Here is a 21,531-nt window from a genome sequence, read left to right as displayed (position 1 = left end):
ACACAAACACGTTCAGTAATCCGTAATCTCTTGTTAACGTTATCCACCTCGGTAGACATGGCTCCACGGATTGCCTTCTTGCCACATTCATTGAAAACAAATGCACAATGTGGGGAGGGGAGGAAGGAGGGTTATCATGAGTTTTTATAACATGTGCACTGTAGGAGGAGCTCCATAGAGGAAAAAAACATAGAAAAAGGACCGGACTTGCATAGTTCCTCTTTAAATTGTTACCTGGAGAGTAGTCTGAATACTAAGATGGATTCTTTTAGTTTCACCTTTAGTTTGGTCTGCGAACCTCCACCATCCACTTAGAGGTGTGAACAACTGTAAAAGTCACCTCCCTGTTGGATAGAAGATCTCTCTGCTGATTGTGTGTTGAATGTCAGCCTCAAACCTAGTGAGACAAAGTAAAAACCCTTATTCCACGTCTGATCTTGGAAAAGAAAGGGGTGGCTCAAAGGCATCAAAGTATCATGATTGTAATGTAGATTTGGCAAGTCTTCATTAGTAAATCTTTCAGCTTTTTGCTTTATATAATCAACCAGGACGCTCTTAGGAAAAGGTCACATTCATTCCACATATATGAAGTGAAGGCACCTGGTTATGTTGGGCACATGGTGGATTTAATATGTGCAAGAAAATGTACACAATATGTTTTACATGATGTCAGAAAATTGTTATAAAACATAAAATGAGCCTTTAGTGCAGATGTGGGATTCCACCACTGGTCTTTTGTGAGGGGTATTAAATATGTAGTTTGTTCTGAGTGATTGAAGTATTTAAATTATTGATGGAGTTAACCACCCACTCTGCTCAGGATGCTTGATATTTGCAAATATGTGGAGAGTCAGTGCCTTCATACGCTCCAGATAAGACAGACACTGACTGGATCTTTCCCAATGGACACAAACTGTTTTAACACAATAACACTTACAAAGAGGCTCAGCGTGACTTGTGTGCACATCAAAGTGTGAACTGTTAAAATAAGAGTTGTACTGTTACGTGAATAATTTTCAAGTAATTACAGCAGCTAAACCACATCATGTTCACACACTTTGACAAGAATAGCAAGGTGTGCCTGCTGCCCACCCACCCCCCACTTATGTCCTTTGGGCAATAGCGCTCATGTGACAGGTTTGAGACTGTGACATTTCTATTAAGTGGCTCCATGAAAGGTTGTTTGGCAATTTCAAAGACCACAGTGAAATAGCTGCCACTTTTTTTGACAGCACGGGAGAAATTAGTTAAAGCTGCAAAAGAGGAATTATAAAACATGGCAGTAAGAGACAGCTCCGACTAAAACAACTGCTTTCTCTAAAATTGATATAATATTTTGCCTTAGCAGTATAATGATACTGAATAGCAAATAGTCACGGCTCTTATTAGAATAATGAGTATTTATCCTTTTCTTCACGGGTAAACCACAACCAGGTGCTACAGGCCAAGCCTGGATTAAACCTGCCATTATTCATGAGATGAATGCTCTCCAAAGCTGCACCTGACAGAATGGGGTTTAAGCTTAGCAAAAGCTGCTGCATCACACAAAAAATTAACAAACACACCAGAAAAGTCACGGATCTCATAGATGGATCAGCCCATTTGTATTTGATACTAATGTAATGCTTCATCAGCAGAATTTTTGTCCAATTTGTTTGTGAAAATGTGTATATTGCTAAGCCTGTAAATTCTCCAGCCTGTAACGAGTTACTGTAGTGGTCATCCAGCATTTTTCTCTTGTAATGATATGGGGTCCAATGGGGCTAATAGCATTGTTCCACAGGTGAGGGATTAGTCTCTTGCGCTGCCATCCAGGCTAATGACTATCTAAACCTTGTGGTGAGAGCTGTGTGTGCGGGAGGGCTCCAGCACTCAGTGTGAGGCTGTCCTCTGTGGTGGAGAGGTGTCCGATGCATGCTGTGAGAGGCACACCAGCCGCCAGCATATAATATCTCTCTCGCCCGAACCCCTGCTTACAGTGTTGGCATTTAGTGAACCAACAAAGGGATTTTTCATGATGGCCTTTAAACTGGACCTCTAGTCCTTTGCACAATGGGAGCTCATTGGCGCAAAGAAGAGTCCATTTCAATATACAGATTTCATGACTCACTGAAGAGTCATTATGCGATGGCCATTATCGATACCAGTTATTTCCTTTGAAGTGCACAATATGTAAAGCGCGTCAGTCAAAATCAAACCCTCCTTTCGCTCACACATCAAAGTCGGTGCGAGTTAGCATTTATTCCTCAGCATTAATAATGGATCAAAGATAGAAAGACAACTGATGCGTGGGTCCTTGGGAGAACATCTACACAGAGAGGAGAGTCTGTTTGATTTTCATTATCCACAAAAACAAACACGTCTGCTGCCCTTTAGTGAGAGCCTGAGGAATATCCAGATAAATCCCCATAGAAAACACAATTTCTTCTCTACAATATACATGAATAAATGTAGAAGTCACTGCAGGTAAAAGTGACATTTTTCTGTATTCCCAGTGAAGCTTTTGAGAAGACTTATTTTCTGTGTGTGTGCGCGTGTGTGTCACTACCAGGAAAAAATGACATCTTTGGAGAGATGATCCATCTATGTTCCAAGCCTGGAAAATCCAACGCTGATGTGCGAGCTCTGAGCTACTGTGACCTGAGCATCATTCTGAGGGAAGATCTGCTGGAGGTGTTGGACATGTACCCAGAGTTTGCTGACTGCTTCTTCAACAACCTGGAGCTGACCTTCAACCTCAGAGATGAGTCTCCCAAGGTAGAGATAAGACTTAACAAGCATTCACATTGTCATGACCACGGGCATTTAGTATATCATTACTTCAAATTATAATAGATTTATATTTTAGCGGTTTGGGATTAGTAGAATTTACCATTTCCTGTTTTAACCAATGGGTTTAAACTTTCACATTTTTACAGGCCGGTAGTACCCATGAAGATGATTCAGACGGTGAGGCCCCTAAGAGCATTAAAAGAAGAATTTCCTTCACCACCGATCTGTCGAAAGGTAAGTTTAGGTCCAGTATAACCTCGCTCAGGATTGAGGGTTGTAAATTGTCCGGTATTTATTGTTGTTCACAGTGCGGTGCTGGCTGAGAACACCTGTTCTCTGAGGAATAGAGCACTGTGTTATTCCACTAACCTCTGTTGATTGCCACTCTTCAGGGGAAAATAAGGAAGTGGCTAAAGAGAGAGACCTGGGGGGAGAAAGGGAGTCCAACTCGTGCCTAAAGAGATGTTCAGGAGTGCTGGGTCCCTCTTCACCCACTGCCCCAGCTCTGGACTCAGATCTTATTGTCAGAGACAGCTTGGAGAGAAATCCATCTTTTGAGGGTAATATATCTTGTTATACTAATGAACTGTACTTGTTTTCTTAGAATTATTTCTACTGGGAGGCCTATTTGTAGGTTCAAGCAAATGAATGGAGGGTTTTTTATCCTCTGTATTAACAAATCCAAGGTAAATGGTAGACTTAACATAACAACGTGATCAACCAGGCATGGGTGCTTGCATATAGCTGATTAGTCAGCATGGTTAATTCATTAGGAGGGACGAGGAGCATGGTGCAGGGGTAGTAGCCTGCCTGATTAGGAAGGATAAACGGAAAATGCAATGGTTGACCTGAATCCCAACAATAGTTTCATATAATCAGGAACCAGTTATTGTACACACACAACAAAAGATGAACACCACAAGCTTGACAAAAGCAGCTTTTATTGCACGGTCATTGCCATTGATATTATCTACATTTTTTTTTTTCATGTTTTGGCTTCCACACCTGTGTACATATCAACAACAGCCAAGCCACTAACCTGCATTTCTACAATAGAGACGCAACAATGGCCCTGGTAAACATAAACGAATGATGTGACTCAACTCTAAGAGGATACAGAATGACTTGATAAAGCAGGATGCTGCACATTGGCTTGCAGCCTTAGTCTAATCAGTAAAAAAGTTAGTGAATTTTATAAATGATAGTGTTAATTACAATGTTATGTCATATTTTTTCCTGCCTCTCTTAGCTAACACATGCACTACTATGACTAAAAACATTGTCTAGCTATCAGATACTCAGCTAATACGTCTAGTAGACAGTTGGAGATGTGGAGAAAAAAAACTGCTGAGTGACACACTGGAGCTGTTGTTAATCACTGCTGCTGAAAATAAGGCCACATGAGAGGAAAAGTAAGTGCCATCCATAGTGAACATGCAGCACAGAACAGCTGACACTGATGCTCATATCTATACAGCCCATCATGGTAGTACAAAGCCTCGTGCACAGACTGCTGCACCAGATAGTGTAATCACAGGACTAGACATCTATGTTTTCAGAATCACAAGAGGAGCTAAACCCATATCACCGGGCAACAAGCTGAACACTACCAGGTGCCCAGCAGAGATAACAGCACGGCTGGTTTGCTACTGGAAAACATGGCTTTAACAACCCTCCCAGTACAAGGGCTTGATAAATTACAATAAAGAACCTACACACAGCTCTCCTGCGGAGATTAATTACATTCTATTTTAGTGGATTTTTTTTTCCTTTATTTTAGTGATGACGTTGTTCTGACCCACATGTGAGGATGTAAAGCATGCGTGTTGGTTTGGCTCTCCAGATCTGTGCTGTGATAAATGGGCCTGTAAGAAGCCTACGGACTACCTGAATGAGTCAGCACACTTCCAGGACCTGAGAGAAGACGATAATTCTGCCAGTGAAATCACGTATGGAGAGGTGGAACAGCGCTTAGGTCAGCTACAAGAGCACCTGAACAGGTATATATTTGTAGAGTCAGCAGATGGACTGTTAACCCTAATCCAGTTGTCAACGACTATGAATTACCCCCAGAACGTGGACGTAAAGTGATGATTTTTTTCTTTTTTTATGCCTTTATGTTCTAAGACTCAGCAGTTTCTTTGTGACATCATCATCATATAACACATACAGCTCATATGAGACACTTGTACTGGTTCAAATGAAAGCATCCGAGGTACATACATGGGTATATTGGTTAATACAAAGTGAACCACCTAAGCAGACTTATCAGGAGAAATAATGGTGACAGAGAACACTGCTTACACACAAATGTGATCAGTAATAACAATTCAGTAACATGCTTTAAATCTCTTACACAGGGACAGTTTTACTTTGAACATGATGAAGTATTATTATAGAAGTGTAAAGGTAAAGGATCTGAATGCTTCTTCCACCACTGATGTTAGCTTGACATGATGGCATTTTGCCACAGGTGGAAGATCGACATCATCACATGCCTTCATCCACTACGGCCTGTTCTACATCTTTTTAAACTCCACCTTCAAAAAGAAACTTGGCTCTAGTTATTCCTCATCTGGGCGAGCGTCTGTTGTTGTCTTTTTTTAAATCTTAACAAATTTGGAGTTTTGTGCCCTAAATATAGCCTAAACAAGCATACAAGAACACAATTTTGGACACATTCATTGTGTATTACGAATCATGATATTTGGAAATTAGCTTTCGTAAATGCATGTTCGAAGCTTGGAGGGCATTTTGATAGTCTTTGGTCAAATTCTAAGACAGTAAGAAAATGATATGTGTTTTTTATTCTTGTGAATTATTCTCAGATAGTGACTTAATGATTATGGAGCGATTTTTTTTTTTTTTTTTAAGTTGTCACCTCCTACACTGCTAAAAGTAAGCTACATTTCCACTGCCATCACTGGCATCGTGTAGTTCAATTGCTAATGTACTGTGCATGAGTAGGTGTAGGGAAGGCAACTAGCTGGCAGAAGCTGTTGCTGGACTCAGAGTGGGAGGCTGGATGTGCTGGAAGCAGGATGTACCACTGTAGAAGCAGAACATATCAAAACTTGAAAATAAATTGGTACAAAAGGTTTCTCTGTTTTACAGTGTAGCACTCACGTATCTGAAATGTGTTTGAACAAAAGCCACTCTCCAGCAAAACTCGTAGCGATTTAAACAATAAACAACATGGAAGCGCTTTACCTCTCCGGAGAGCGGATACATTACATTTTAGTCTCATATTTTTCCCTGTAGTTTCCTGGATGGCCGTCGTTTTAACGACATACCTGCAGCCAGCAGGCCACCTGAAATAGACACTCAAATGAACAGCGGGTGGTATTTTTAGCTGGAATTATCACAGACGACGGCAGACAGCATCAGGGTGCCTGAAACACCAGGCTGGCTCATTTTATTCAGCACAAATAAGACATTTTATCCACTGCACTCTACCTGACCTTGTTTTTGCTCTAATGCTAGCTGGCTGCAGGATGAGCAGCATTTCTCTCTGTCATTTTGTGTTTTTGTGGCTTTGACTAGTCTGAAAGGATATGACAGGAAAAAATGTTGGTGTTGCAGTCTCCCCAACAAAATCCTTATAAATAACCAAGAGAGATTCAGTTGGCTGCACCTGCATTGAATATTTACCATACGACTGCTTTTACTTTACACATCAGTCTGTCTATATTACATTGGCCATGGGTAATTAAAGGGTTATACGACATTATCCAATTTTACCCGATTCCCTAAATATAGAGCTTGGATTAAATCTAGTCATAATTAGATTGCCCAAATGAGTGTGATACAGTCATTTCCCCCAGTAAATGCTGAATTCACACCTCCCACACAAAGCTCATTATCGCGCCTAGCAGGAGCAGAGTCTTTCGACTACTACTCTGGCAAAATGTCTTTCCACACCTTTACCATCTCTTCATTTGTCCACTGTGGAGCAGCAGCAGCCTCGGCTTGCAGCTCAGTGAAGTACGACCGTGTGTTTTAAATGATCAGACTTGACAGGTACCAGATAAATATGGATTCATATCCTGTTTTCTGGGGTGAATTTTCTCTCGGTGGGTCTCACTCTGATCTGGTTTGTTCTTTTTTTGAGGCTGGAGTCTCAGCTCATGTCAGACATTCAGACCATCCTGCAGCTGCTACAGAGGCAGCCGACTCTGGGACCTCCAGCCTACAGCACCGTGACCGCCAGTCCAGACTACCACAGACCTGCAGTGAAGGTTCAGCCTGTTGGTCTGACTGCAAGCCATTTTTTCAGCCATACAGGAACTCAAGTAAGGACATTCTCCCCTTTTCATTCAGTAGGTTTTTTTTGTTTTGTTTTTTATTCCTGCGAAATGAGTCAAGTGATTATTACACACATTTTTTTTTTTTTGTCTCCACTGAAGTCAAGCATCAGCTGGCGGTCACAGTCATCCATCACAGTCTCTGTAATCTTGCAAACTCCCACTGTTTCATAAAGCTTTGCTCCTGCAAACTGCTTCACACTGTTACCAGTGAATGTCTTGATGGATCGGTTTGTCTGCCACCGTTTTTGCAATAACATGTGGATAATAACAGCATAGAATCTGAGCCTATATCACATTTTTCCTACAGTATGAATGTCAACTTGTACTGTTTTTGTCAGCTTAATTTAAAATGTAAATACCATCAGAATTACAGTTATTTTTTCAGTCAGTCAAACTCAATTTGGTTGAAACAACATTTTGAATGACTACAGACACCGATAACCCTGATTCACCTCTAGAGTAAATACAAGTCAATTTACCATCATGCAAACTTCTAAACTTTATTTATTCTGCCACTCTTCTTGAAAGGGCCCCAACCACAAACTTGAGAGCGCCATTCAGGAATCCAAAGACTCTTTGTCGAGCTTGGCCAACGTGAATGCACCCATGGAGGACAGCCTTACAGCGCTGCTTGTACAAAGACATACAGGGCCTCAGCAACAGCAGCAGCAGCAGCAGCAACAACAACAGCAGCAGCAGCGACAACAAAAGATCACAGGGCATCAGCAGTCCGCACTGATCCTTCTTCCAACTGAAACCTCTTCCACCACCGCCTCCTCTTCCTCCCAATCTCCTTCTGACTCCATCCTCAACACCACTGGACTCCATAGACCTGTTTCAGACCCAAACTTCCCAGGACCATAAACCTTTCAGCAGCACAGTGTTCTAATATCTGGGTTGTAATGCTGTAATTACTAAGTAGCAACTTTTTTTTATCAGCATGCTGGCACAGACATCTGTATTGTTAATTTGCCTTGATAATAGAAATAATATTTGTTTTTTTTCATTATGCATGTGGATAAAACACTGGTCACTACAGTTAACAATATAATAACTGAGTGTTTTCTGCAGTTATCAGTGTAATAGGATTGGTTACATATTGTAACAGTAGATTTAGCTATACAGGAGTGCTCTGATTGGATCTGTAATCACTCACTCACTTTTCTCACTGAAAATGTTGATGCCTGACCAATTAGGATGAACTTTGTAACTGAATTCAATTAAATGAGCAGAGGTGCTGGTTTAAGGGCTCCACCTAGGTGCGATAGAACTAGCACTACAACAATAACAAACTTACGAACACACGAAACAGGCTTTATATTCTAACGGGCTCTAATGGGTTTGTGCTCCTTCCTACATGGAACTGGTCACAGTGGAGATGGATCACTGTGAGACAAAAGCAACAAACTTTCACAACTTTACTGATGGAGCCAGGAATAAGGTTTGACACCCTTGACCTTGGTAACTTGTGAATGCGGAGGAGCTGGCTGACCTACCTCACACTAGGCTGGTCCCTCTAGTGTCCAGGCGCTCCAGGGGAAAGGCACTGGTCCATCCTTCCTGCTGTCAGATGCAGAGCCTGAGAGTGTACCTGTGGGTGCTGAGCATGCTTTGGCAAAGATCCAGGAAGAAACAGGGGAAAAAAAACATCGACTTGTGGCTGATAGACACTCAAAAATCCATCTTTTCTGTTCCAGCCAAGGTGAAGACGACAGCAGCAGCAGCATGCTGAACACAGGCCCAGAGAAAGACAAAAGTATGTCACCTGACAGGAACACAATAAGAAAACAAACTTGATTGACATCCACTGCAACAACTCAACATAATTACAATCACACTTCCTTTGAGAGAGCCAGGAAAAGTGTGAAGAGCTTTTTGCATAGTTAACAGTGACTGTGCATAGAAATTCGCCAAACAAAAAAAACATGTCCACCCTTTTCTTTACCCTTTCACACCTGTGATCAGATGTGGGAACAGTTATCTCTGCTGAGTGTCAACAGGGAGCAGCTACTGTACCACTCACTGCCAAAGTGGCCCTGGAGACAGGACAATGCCACTGATCACTGCACTACAGCCAAGCAGGGGAAGTGAGGCCACGACTGGAGGTTGTAAATACCCTTGCTGTCACCAAGGTGCTCAGGCAGCTGATGGAGTAATCGGTGTCCGAGCAGTTTGTATGTGCAAGATGAGACTTGGTGGCAAGAATGGGAGCCAAAGCCTGATGCCACCGCATTGATTTGTCATCGCACAGGTGTGATTACATGTAGTACGAAGAGGGGAAACGATGACACCACCCCAGCTATTTAACCCCCTGGCAGCTGAAAACCTTGCCTAGCTCCTGACACCGAGGCACTGCAGTTGATATTTCTCCATCATGACAGAAGATACTAGCCAGCATGGACGCCGTCAGGAGTCACTGATGAACCTGGTCATCACTGTTAGAGCATGTTAGAGTCTAAAGCCTGTGTGCGATACGTGGATAGACTCTACCTCTTAGAGAGGCCTGAGCATAATGAATTAATATTCTATACAAACTATTTTCTGCAGCTATTAGTGTAATACAGCATTATTACAAAGGTGTGAGGACTGTTTTCTTATCCTTAGTTGTATGCCTGTCTTCTCTGAAGTGTGACTCAGGGGTTATGGACAATTGCACTGCAATATACAGTACAGTATCGAGTATACTGTAGTTTTCTTCTTTAAACAATGTGCATTATTTCTGCGGTCACTGATGTGCACCTATTCTCTTACATTAAGCCAACAGAACACACCATACATGCGTGTCTGGGCAGATATCATATCATAACGCGCAGGTGTAAAAGTATTCTGCTGTTATCCCAGAGCTGGGCCTCTGACAAACAAGTATGATGTAGGCATTTCTACAAGGCAGTGCATGTGTTTTATATCTATATATTTACTGTTTTGCACTGCTTATGAGCCCAAAGTAGCACATGACAATATTAAATGATGTCAGCATACTTGTCTCTTTTAGGATGCACGTAGAGGGCGCGTTGGGAGGAGAGGGTGGGCGTGGGGTTTTGAACACTGGAAAAGTTAGTACTTGCGCATAAACAGGCCCCCGGAGAGGGTCTTGTGCCTATACAACCAATCCAAATGCTAAGTCAGCATCTCCATCTGTAACCAACCATACAAAAACAACAAATCATACTATTTCCCTGTACTCTTTTTTCTTGTCGGCAATGTACATTAAAGATGATATGTTATTAGACAGCTGCTAGAAAATAAATACATCCTATTGCCAGATGTAAAAAAAAAATGTATTTTTTTTAACTGAGTAAATTATAAGAGAAACTATTTAGCGGAACAGTAGTACATGTTTGTTTTGAAGCTGTGGGAGCAATAAATTAAAAACACACTTGAAGTTGTGTCAGTGGTTTTCCCTGTTTCAGACCATATGGCCAAATTAACAATAAAAGTATTGAATTTGAAATGAATAAAAAACTAATGTGACCAGGAATTCTTGAATGTCAGTTTAAGGAAGCCCCTCATTTCACCCTTCATCAGCCTATTGATATATGAACCTGTAAGCAACATTATAACTAGCAATCCATTTTCCCCCCTCATATTTAATTTGTCTTAATGCATTGTCCTTACCTGCAGTGATAGTAACTACAGTGCAGATTCAACTAATTAGATGTTTCCTCAGGTTGAGACTAGGTGGGGCTTTCCTGGGAATTACATGAGGTCATTGAAATCAATGCCCCAATAACAAAGGTGCAACATGGGAGTGAGTGAGAAGAAGCCACCAGTGTGTGTAATGGGTGTGTCAGGCCTTTTAATAAGTAGTTTACATTATGCAATACTCTCACTAACACTAACAACTAATCCATAGGTTATTAGAAACATTTGGCTTTAGTGTGTAGCCTACAACAGTTGTAAATGCTTCAGTGAGTGAGTGCTTCAGCTTCACTGTGTTCCTATACTGACACATAGTGGCCGTTTTAAATTCCTGCATGTTTTAGTTGAAACGAAACTGAAAGAGTTTTGTTTTCCCCATTGGAGCCATGAATCAGCAGATGAGCTGATCGGTAGTTTCTAACTACTAGTAGCCTACACCGCACCCTCCCTAAGTTCTTGTCAGAGTTAAAGGTACGAGTCGTAATGGCCTCTGACACGGATGAAACGAGGGAGAGACTCATCGAAGACTTGAGGCCCAGACTGCGAGAGCTGATCGTGGTGGACCGGGTTTTGGATCATGTGCATTTTATCGAGCAGGATCCGAAGGAGCTGATCAGGCAGAAGGCGAGGACCGACGGCGACAGCGCGGCCACGGAGCTCCTCATTACCGCTGTCCTGAAGAAGCCCCACTCCCCCGGCTGGTTCACAGCGTTTGTTGACGCGCTGCAAAGCGCAGGTTGTGAATATGCTGCGGATAAACTGGCCCATAAACCCCCAGAGCCTGAGGAGGAAGCAGAGAATGACTACTGTGTCCGGCTCATTCAACTCCTGTCTCCAAGTCTGGTGGACATGAAAACTGACGACGTGTGTGAGCACTGTTATTCTGAACGCCTGATCACCCAAGACGACTCTGAGAAAGTAAGTGGAACTACTCTGGACTATAGCTGTCAAGACACTATGATTTTGGAGCCCAACAGCTGTGATTATATCATGTCACAAATGCTCCCAGAACAGCTTTACAACACAATGACAACACATGTTTGAATGTTCAAGTTATGTTAATGTTAATCTATTTCCTAGTTGTACAGTTTCCATTGAAACTTTAATCCAAATACATGTATTTGCGCTTGTTGACCACAAGATGGCAGCCAAGTGCACATATTTGTTTGGTAGAGATCTCCACTTTGCACTGATTGCATTACCAGTCTGTATACAAGTCTATAACTCGTGTTTTTTGTCTTTCTTTTAGATTAATGCCGAAATAGCAAACAAAGGACTTAGAAGTGGTGCCCGTGAACTTCTGAAAAGCATCGTGAGGGGTCGACCGGGGTGGTTTTCACAGTTTCTCAAAATTCTGCAAGATACTGAACACCAGTATCTGTATGAGCTGACTGGAGGGGGAATATCACCTGACTGTGACAAATCAGGTGACTGATTTGACTAAGGAGGAACAGACCCTCCCTATGAAATTTTGTCAATCATTTGCAATCTCTTGTTATAGAAACAGTTTTATGACCACAACCAAATGCTTTCATTCATGAGTTCATACATTTAAAGTGGCAATGAAAACATCTGATACACTTAAAGTCGTTTTCTTCTCTTGGCCTCAGATAAGAAACCTCCCTCCCCCAAGGAGGAACCTAAAGGCAGTGAAGGCGTCACAGAGGTTGTGGAGATCAGCACAACGGAGGATTCTGAAACAGCAGGTCTTACAGATCACCTATGAGATCTATTATCGGAGCTGACAGCAGCCAGAGTGATTGTGTACACATTAAGTAGCTACATTTGATCAGGTGTTACAGGAGCATATTTATCAGTGCTGTATATTACAATGGAAAGAAAAAAAAGTTTTATAAAGGGTGTAAAGTTTATTATGAGGAACTGGGGCATAGCTTTAAAAAAGTTTCCCAGATATCAGTTTAAATGTAAGCAGAAACTCCAGAGACAAAGGTCTCAAATCTATCATAAATCTAGAATGGCCAGGGTTGTGTGTTAACATTAGCATTTTGGGATTTTTTTTTTCCTGGTAATTCGGGAGAACCACGCCTTTAACAGCTGCTACAGGGTCTAGATTTACTGTATCTGCTTCTCTCGGTGTGATCTGTGATTCTGACACTTCGCCTGATATCTTTTCAGACTTGTACAAAGCAGAGAGCACTGAGTCCGAACAACAGCCAAACAGCCAGGAGCCCTCACTGCCAGGTGGGAGTGATTCAACTTCACTCACCCTTGATGTTGTAATTTTTGTTTAAGAATGTTGGTATAACTAAAAGCTTGCGCCTGTTCCGCCCCTCTAGGCCACACAAGAAAAACCAAACACACAAGTCATAGTCAGCGAAACTGTTGGTGGGATCTGTAGACGTCTTATAGTATCACAAAGGCACTGTGCAGTGGGAATGTGCTGCACGTGGAACATTTATCTGTCCTGCTTGACACCAAAGAATATGTTCCATGTGTGTACCATGATGAACCACATAGAGGCCAGAGAGGACAGAGCATAGCCAGAGCTTCAAATTAAAACCACATGCTGACTCTGTGTTAGCCGACTGTAGAGAAATGTAAAGGAAAAGTTTAATTCGAGCGGCTGTGTAGTGTTGCCCTCTGCACATCTAGGTTTGTATCATTCTTCTGTTGTTTTGGTTACTTCAATAGCTACTGCATCAGTATCATCTCATTTTGCACTGTTAGCATATAAACTGCTTTCTTGACACCATGTGCACCACAGTGAATATTTGCTTCATAACCAAACCAGAACAGAGAAGCTTTAATGAGGCTATGGAAATGATTATATGAAATGAAGAAACAGGAAGTGTCTTTTCTTTTCATTAATATGAGGTTAGAGTACTGTGACTCATTCATTTGAGTAATACCTTACCGTGACTGTTGCTGGTCAGTGTTTATACTGTAGTGTAGATGAAAAAGAGCGGATTACATGTGATTTTTTTTCTTTTTCCTGTCTGTGAAAAGTGCAGAATTATGTGTGAGTCTCATGACGTAACTGAGGTCACTCTGGCTCACAGAGTTTTCTCTTCGTCTAGCTGCTTTCCATCTCTAATAAGTTACTGTCTGGGAACTGCTGGTAGAAGTTCAGGGGGCTACAAAGGCCACTGTTTACTTCTTATTGTCGTTAAACCTCTATCTCTCCATCGCCACAGACATGTATTTACTTTGTGTAGTTACTTGAAAGAGCACTCTAGCCTTTGGCATACTAAGTCCGAGAGGGAAAATTAAAAGCCGTCTGCACTGAAAAAAAAAAAAAAGTAATGTTCTGGGGGTTTGAACTCATAACTGGGGGGGCGGGGTACATGCACATTTGTGCATGGTTCCTCCTCACTCATGTTCTAATCCTGGCTTAGACAGAGCAAGTGAGTTATAACTTGCCAGAGACTTTAAGGCCGACCCATGTGGATCATAACAAGTCTGCTGTCCTTAAAGACATTAGCAAAAGGATACAGGATGAAATGATACACCCCAAGCAGTTTGAGAAAATCTGATTAATAAATACAGTTATGAGGTTATGCAAGGAAAAATAGTGCCGGGTATTTGATTATTTTTGGGAAATATTAGGTAGTTGAATGGGTAGAAATAGTCCGATAGTGCCTCTGTATGACAGGATTTATATTGCACAATGATCATGTCTTGAATGTATGAGATGACAGCACATTAGTTGGTTTTGTAAAGTGTTGAGACAGACTTGGGTGTGTACTGTGTGTGTTTGACCCTTTAATAGTAGCATTAAGAAAACATTCCACTACAAGACCAAAAGCACAGTCGTTTTCCTGCTGGTAATGCGTGTAATTGTGGGCTGCTGACATGGACATATGTGTTGTCTGTCTGACCCAGCAGCAGCAGCAGCAGCAGCAGCCAGACACCAGGAAAATGCTGATATTGTTCTTCGAGGTTATCAGATGGACGTCGCAAGACCTGCCTTGGAGGGGAAAAACATCATCATATGCCTCCCAACAGGAAGTGGTAAAACCAGAGTTTCGGTTTATATTACCAAAAAACATCTGGACCACAGGAGGGCAGAGGGGCAATCAGGGAAAGTGATTGTCCTAGTGAACAAGGTACAACAACCAGAGTCTGGTATACCTGACTTATGGCTTTTGCACTATTATGGTAACCTACTTCTGTCCTTTTTATATCCAAAGAAAACAGTCTATCTTTCAGTCAGTTTGCACATGTGGGTCAGCTCACCACAAATTGCATACCGTAAGGTTTAGATATTCCCGAGCACTTTGTTACTATCTGGCACTTATGTCTGTTCTGCACTGGAAAAACATCATTCTTACTTCACTTTGGACTAAAGCTTTTCCAGCTATAAAACTATTTAGTTGAGTTTTAAAACAGCTTGAGGAAATGTGAGTGGTATGTGACTGAACCTCATCATAATGCTTCAGTCTTTAATAGTTGAAAGACCAGTCATAACTTGGCTCATGTTGCGTCTCTTCCCTGATTCTTTAACAATGAACAATACAATCGTCTAACTTGTTGCACAAGTAATTTGAAACCATGTCCCAGTCAGGATTTTAAAAATCAGTTGATCATTGCTGAACTGTTGTAAACAAAGTCAACATTGCAATTATTCTGATCACAAACACACAAATCATCAGGGGGTTTGCAAAACCAAATACAATGCCAACATTGCTTATTTCTGTTTGTCACACTACTCAACCGCGGTCTTGAAAATAAACTCGCCTGTCTTGCAGGTTCCTCTTGTGGAGCAGCACTTCGACACTGAGTTCGGGAAGTATCTGAAGCCGAAATATAAAGTGGAGAGAGTCAGTGGAGATAGCCAGCTCAAAATCTCTTTCACAGAGATTGTGAAGAAAAATGACGTCATCATATGCACTGCCCAGATTCTGGAAAACTACTTGGAGAGGTCTAACACAGGGGAGGACGAAGGAGTGAACTTAAGTGGTAGGATTTTATTTTACAGTGTGATTTTACAAAAGTTAAAATAATCCAGCATAATATAGTTTTAGTTTCTGTAATTTTAATAACAAAAAATGCAGTTAGCATTTAGAAATTGAACAAGTCCATGATATTTAAAAAAAAAAACATGTGTCCCTAAACCTCTGGCTAAAGTCTGTCCAGGCTTAAACCACAGACACTGACATGTTTTGGAATAAAAAGCCACTCAGACTCCTCATCTCCGCGACATCTCCCTTGATGCTACCTGACAGGATCTTGTCAAAGTATTCCGGCTCTGCTGTTCACTCCTGTTGGCACTCACCACTCCAAGGTGGAATAGCCACCTCAGTGGAACATATGCTGTTTGTTGAAACGCCTGAAAGCGTACTTTTTTTTTTTTTTTGTCCCATCTCCTGGTTTCCAGGCCACACGTCTGTTCGAGCCATCAGTGTGTGGCTGATCAAATTCACATGAGAGCTTCTATCACCCACAGTACATCAAGCTGCCACTCTCCATCCTCTTTCTCTCCAGGGACAGATTTGTATCACTCTGGGTAAACTTGTATATGTGGGTTTACACGTTCGTAAAATCAAAAGTAGCTTAAGTTATTTTTGAAGTCCACACTTTTCCAGGGCATGTTATTGTGTGGCTTAAACTGCTGCGTCAGGAATTCCTGAAAAAGTGCCCGTCTGTGTGGGAGGATCCTCCTCAATCAGAGAAGCCATAATCTGTGAGGGAAAATCACCTCTATGTGTCAAAGAAACCTAAACAAATAAGATGAAAACTGTTGTCCTAAGATGTAAGCAGTTCAGTTTCTTGATGATAATGTTACAGTGACACCAAACCCAGAAATGTAAATGTAATTATTTTAAAAGAAGGCAGTAATCTTGCCTTGATCTCTGTTTATGTTTTCTATTTGAATCCACCAATCATGATACCACACATCTCTCTAAAACAAGCATATCATCCAGTGAAGATAATACATTGATTTATGTCTCTTGTTGTGTCTTGTCCAATAGATTTGACACTGATCATAATAGATGAGTGTCACCACACTCAAAAAGGAGGAGTCTACAACCATATAATGATGCGCTACCTGAAGCAAAAGCACAAGAACCAAAGACGTAAAAAGGAGCAGAAGGAGCCTGTGCCCCTCCCACAGATCCTGGGCCTGACCGCCTCACCAGGGGTCGGGGGAGCCAGGAAAATTGATAAAGCGGTCGATCACATCCTGCAAGTAAATACCATTCTCAGATCTCTGCTCCCACCATATTTTATTATTATTATTACCTAATGCAAGCTACTATGGCAATAGAAAATCCAGGTTTGGGAGCAAAATCAGATAAAAAGATGAATAAATCCACTATGATACATGAAAAACGGAATGTATTCAAATCAGAAAGAATATTTTTATTGTATTGGATAGAGCTTTGACTGTGTCCACACCTAGTATGCTCATGTCACTACAAACATTATCTGTTTTCCATCTCTTCTAAACCCTGCCCCACTTTCTCTGCCTTAGTCATCCAGGTTCCTCTTCGTCCAGCCAAGCTGCCTCCAATGTTCCACACACACACACACACACACACAGTGCAGACATAAAGTTTCCTACCGCCTCAAAAGACAAAACTTTTTTTAAACTCCATATTAGACCTGCAGCACATGAGCAGAGACAGTTTGTGATGGGAGATTTATGATTCTGTTCCATTCTAACACTGTAAATCTGTGTCCACTTCATAGATTTGTGCAAACTTGGATGCTACCAAAATCATGACAGGGAACCTTGGGGAATACAAAAAGGAACCAAGGAAAGCAACGCTAACCATTGAGGACAGAAAAGAGGTATGTTTGTTTAAAAAAGAGAGGTATGTTTGTTTAATAGGAAATGTAATCATGGTAGCCATTTCATGTAATTTCTCCAAGGAATGGCACTAAGAGTTATGTACCTTTGTACAACTAAAATATATTTTCAGGATCCCTTTGGTCAAGTAATTAAGAAAATCATGAATACCATTCATACCCATGCTGATCTGGACCACAAATTTGATCTTGGCGCTCAACATTATGAGCAGTGGGTTGTTCAAATAAAGGTAAAAGGTGAGTAACATGTCTAACTGTCACATAACCGATAACAAACTCAGCTCGTTGTGATCTTAAACCTGTTTCATTTTATTATTTCTTTTAAAGCTACAACAGATGAGGATCACAAGGTGCGGGTCTGTGCGGAGCACCTTCATCGGTACTACGATGGTCTGAATCTCAGCAACACCATTCGCATGCGCGATGCCTTCAGTTTCCTCAACCAGAGCCACGAGGAGGAGAGAAAGAAAAAAACCCAAGAAGCTGAGCAGAAGATACAAATCACAGATACTGAGAGATTCCTCCTCCAACTGTTTGAAGGTATTGAAGTGTGGCTCTTGACTTTATTATGATTATGTGTCCTTTAGCGTTTTAACACAGTAGTTTGAGGTTTTGGAGAAGTCCATGTATTCAGATGAGAAAAGATACCACTGTCATATCTGGTAAGGAGATATAAAGCCAGCAGCTGGTTATTGTATCGTAGTATAAAGACTAAGAAGAGTGGAAGCAGCTAGTCTAGCTAGCTAGCTTAGTTTGAAGGTAATAAAACACACTAACCAGCACCTCTAAAACTCACAAGTTAAAACCAAAATTTAAACACAAGTCATTCATGTTTAATGGATAGATATACTGTGGTCTTTTAGTTCAGGAACAACAAATGAATAAGTGCTGTAGGTGGAGGCTAATCTCTCTATCAATATAGTTTTTGCTATATTGAACTAACTTTATTATCTATATTTACCACAAAGCCATTTGAGGTCTCACTCTCAGCTAGAAAACAAATGGGAGTATTTCCCAGAATCTTTAGCTATTCATTGAACATCTAAAATGACACAAAGCTTTTACTGCATTGTTAAAAACTCTACGTCCTGCAGAGAACAAGGAGGAGCTGCAGAAACTCGCGGCAATCCCAGATTATGAAAACCACAGCCTGTCCCAACTTCAAAGCAAAATTTTGCAAGAGTTCAGCAGCCGGGCGGTGGCCAGAGGGATCATTTTCACCAAAACACGACGCAGTGCCATTGCTCTGAGCCAGTGGGTTCAGGAAAACCACAAATTTGATGACATCGGAGTGAAAGCCTCGTATGTCATTGGAGGAGGAGACCAGAGTGTTGTTAAACCAATGACTGCTGTGAGTGCACACTACACTAACTACACTGGTGCTTCTTGTATCATGTGTACTTTAAATCTAATTTACACTTCTTCATGCACTCGTATTTTTTCAGGCGGAGCGAAATGACGTGTTGAGAAAATTCCGCGATGGTAAAGTCAACCTGCTGATTGCTACCACAGTGGCAGAGGAAGGTCTGGACATACCAGCCTGCAATTTCGTGATTCGATACGGCCTTGTGACCAATGAGATCGCTATGATCCAGGTATGTGATTTCAGTTGTCTAATGGGTAAATACCTATTGTTCTTATTATTGATTATTGCTGTATGCTATATATTGACTCAGTCATTACCTTTTTCAGGCTGAAGGTAGAGGAAGAGCCGACGACAGCAGTTACACCTTGGTCGAGGTGCAGAATTCAGGGGTGGCTGAGAAGGAGACCGTCAATGAGTACCGCAAGGACATGATGCACAAAGCCATTGAAAAAATCAGAAACTTGAAACAAGCTGAATATGACAAACGTGTATGTTCAGATGTTATGTATGTTCAATCAATGGCAATTACACACTGCTGTAAGACTGTTCTTTTTAATGTGTTTTTCCCCCCTCTCATCAGATCTTAGAGTTTCAGATGCAGGCCATATTAGAGGAAAAGTTGAGGATGAAGCAGAAGCAGAAAGACCTGAGGACTGAGAAACCATCCGATGTGAAGTTTAGCTGCCGAAGCTGCAGCCAATACGTCTGCTCCGGCGAGGACATCCAGGTCATCGAAAATGCACACAGGGTTAATGTTACCTCAGAGTTCAGGTAACAGTTACAAGTTAACATTCACATCATCCTGTGTGTTTCATAAAACTGTACGCCACTATTGATATTCTGCTCCTTATAGTCTATGTTTTTTGTTGTTGTGTTTTTTACAGTGAACTTTTCATTCGGACTGAAAACACTTCTCTTCAGGATCGATTAGTAGATTGTGAGACCAGTGTGTACATAGCATGCAAGAAATGTGGGCAGGTAAATATATTTCAGCATCAGGTGTTTAGCAAAGTTGTTCTTTTTGTAGAGGGAAAGGGGAAATTTTGTAGAAGAATCTTAGAGGAATAGTTCAATGTTTTGGAAAATATGAGTCATGTGAATCATATGATGCAGCTACCAAGAAAGATCATGACACATGTACTTATTCAGAGGCCAAATTATATTTCTGCTGAGGGGACAAAATTCCCAGACTGTAAGCATTAGCTTGTGTTGTCTTTAAACAAGTATTGGTCACACTCAGTAGATATACATACAGTACATAACATCTGTCCTCCATTGCAGAGATGGGGTTCGATCATGGTGTACCGGAGCATCGAGTGCCCGTGCCTCCACGTGAAAAACTTTGTGGTGACATGCAGAGACAAGAAAATCGGCAAATGTGATCGGTGGAACGAGCTCGGAGTCAAGTTTTCTCCATTTGACTACATCGAACATGGAAGACGACTGGCAGAGAGCTCAGATGATGACGAGACGACATGAATTCAACTATGCAGAATTGAGAAAAGGCTGATTTCTTATATTCTTAATTGAGTCTCCAATGTAACCTGAATTGCCCATCAAAGCAATGCTATATTTGAGTGCCATACTTTGTCATTAGAACTGGTCTTGCTGATGGTGTTGGGTGGTGTTTCCAGCTAATTTCAGTGTTAAGCATTTTACTGACATTTTAATCCATACATCTCTTTGTAATTCTGGCACAAAAAAAACTTGAATCAATCACAAATACATGTTTGATGCATGTAAGTGAGTATGTGCCATTCTTGTAGAAAACAAAAAAAAAGAATAAACAAATTTCCTCTCAAACCCCATGAGGTCTCATGAGATTGGAGCCACTGAGCCTGTGATAGCCCCTCAGAGCCCACCTGTCAACGCACATGCAGACAAACAGATGAACAGATGCTGATGATTTTTTCATGAAACCCAACTGGTAGTGAGTCACTACTACTGTGCTATTTATAGACCTTGTAAAGAATTGTTTTCTGCGTACAAATAGTTAAGATCTGATGGCCAAGGAACTATTTTTTTCTTTTAATGTATAATTGAAATAACTTGTCTATTATATAATAACGCTTCATTCTTTAATAAACTTACTTTAGTCATAGAGTGTGTGTGGGGGGGACTTTTGGGGGTGATTGTAATGAATTTGATTTAGTAGAAATAAACATGTGGAATGAAGTGGGAGGTAGTGAGTGGTAGTGAAACTCCAGCGTTACTGTTCCTGCTTTCTCACATTGGATGAGTGGATGACTTGCGCCCTCAGTGAAAAAAGCCACTTCCTAAATACCAGCAAGTTGTGCGCTCTTGGAAAGTTGCAGGCTGCTGACTTCAGGGAGTCATCTCTGCCTGGTGTCGGACTGCTTCTCAGGAATGCAGCGGGGAAAGAGTGAGAAGTCTGCTTCAACTAAAGTAGGGAGCAAGCTATGTTTCTTTCTATGTTGAGAATATGTTCAGGTTAAAGACATTGTCCTTTGGAGTAAGAGTGTGTTAACTGTGATCTGCTGCTGCGGCTGGTCCGAGGAGTCGCTTTAAAGCCATCGTCCATAAAAAAAAAAGAAAAAAGAAGCTGAGATCTTCATTGCTGCGACTCCATCCACATCATGGTCAGTAATCCATTTACTATCCGCTTCAGTAGAGACACAATAAGTTGCATAAAAAGAAAGAAACCCTGTGTAA

General features: G+C 41.3%; 2 protein-coding genes across 4 annotated transcripts in view; both read left to right on the top strand.

The window, feature by feature from the left end:
- The window catches only part of kcnh7 (potassium voltage-gated channel subfamily H member 7), a gene marked incomplete at both ends in the record, with an annotated part of 33,299 nt that extends 25,356 nt beyond the window's left edge, over nucleotides 1-7,943 (top strand). Inside the window, 6 exons of the mRNA XM_083996965.1 lie at nucleotides 2,552-2,757; nucleotides 2,919-3,006; nucleotides 3,165-3,332; nucleotides 4,616-4,772; nucleotides 6,884-7,064; nucleotides 7,608-7,943. Coding sequence (XP_083853091.1) covers nucleotides 2,552-2,757; nucleotides 2,919-3,006; nucleotides 3,165-3,332; nucleotides 4,616-4,772; nucleotides 6,884-7,064; nucleotides 7,608-7,943 — 1,136 coding nt within the window. The remainder of the gene's footprint in view (nucleotides 1-2,551; nucleotides 2,758-2,918; nucleotides 3,007-3,164; nucleotides 3,333-4,615; nucleotides 4,773-6,883; nucleotides 7,065-7,607) is intronic.
- Nucleotides 7,944-11,092: 3,149 nt separating this feature from the next.
- ifih1 (interferon induced with helicase C domain 1) lies at nucleotides 11,093-20,903 on the top strand. 3 transcript variants are annotated; one of them, XM_083997140.1, is made up of 16 exons: nucleotides 11,093-11,636; nucleotides 11,968-12,145; nucleotides 12,329-12,424; nucleotides 12,855-12,920; nucleotides 14,571-14,785; nucleotides 15,428-15,638; nucleotides 16,652-16,869; nucleotides 17,373-17,474; nucleotides 17,606-17,729; nucleotides 17,820-18,032; nucleotides 18,587-18,843; nucleotides 18,938-19,087; nucleotides 19,185-19,346; nucleotides 19,439-19,629; nucleotides 19,743-19,836; nucleotides 20,140-20,903. In XM_083997140.1, exons 1-16 carry the CDS (start codon nucleotides 11,202-11,204, stop codon nucleotides 20,335-20,337), a joined length of 2,910 nt encoding a protein of 969 aa, XP_083853266.1. In that variant the 5' UTR covers nucleotides 11,093-11,201; the 3' UTR covers nucleotides 20,338-20,903. The 3 variants fall into 3 exon arrangements, with proteins under 3 accessions (XP_083853266.1, XP_083853265.1, XP_083853264.1); XM_083997139.1 differs by having other exon boundaries at nucleotides 14,565-14,785; XM_083997138.1 differs by having other exon boundaries at nucleotides 14,562-14,785.
- The last annotated feature ends 628 nt before the right edge of the window (nucleotides 20,904-21,531 follow it).

Source organism: Trachurus trachurus (genome assembly GCF_905171665.1).
Source record: "Trachurus trachurus genome assembly, chromosome: 21".
In the NCBI taxonomy this organism is placed as follows: Eukaryota; Metazoa; Chordata; class Actinopteri; order Carangiformes; family Carangidae; genus Trachurus; species Trachurus trachurus.
The sequence above is the reverse complement of the archived record's forward strand: the minus strand, read 5'-3'. Positions and strand labels throughout refer to the sequence as shown.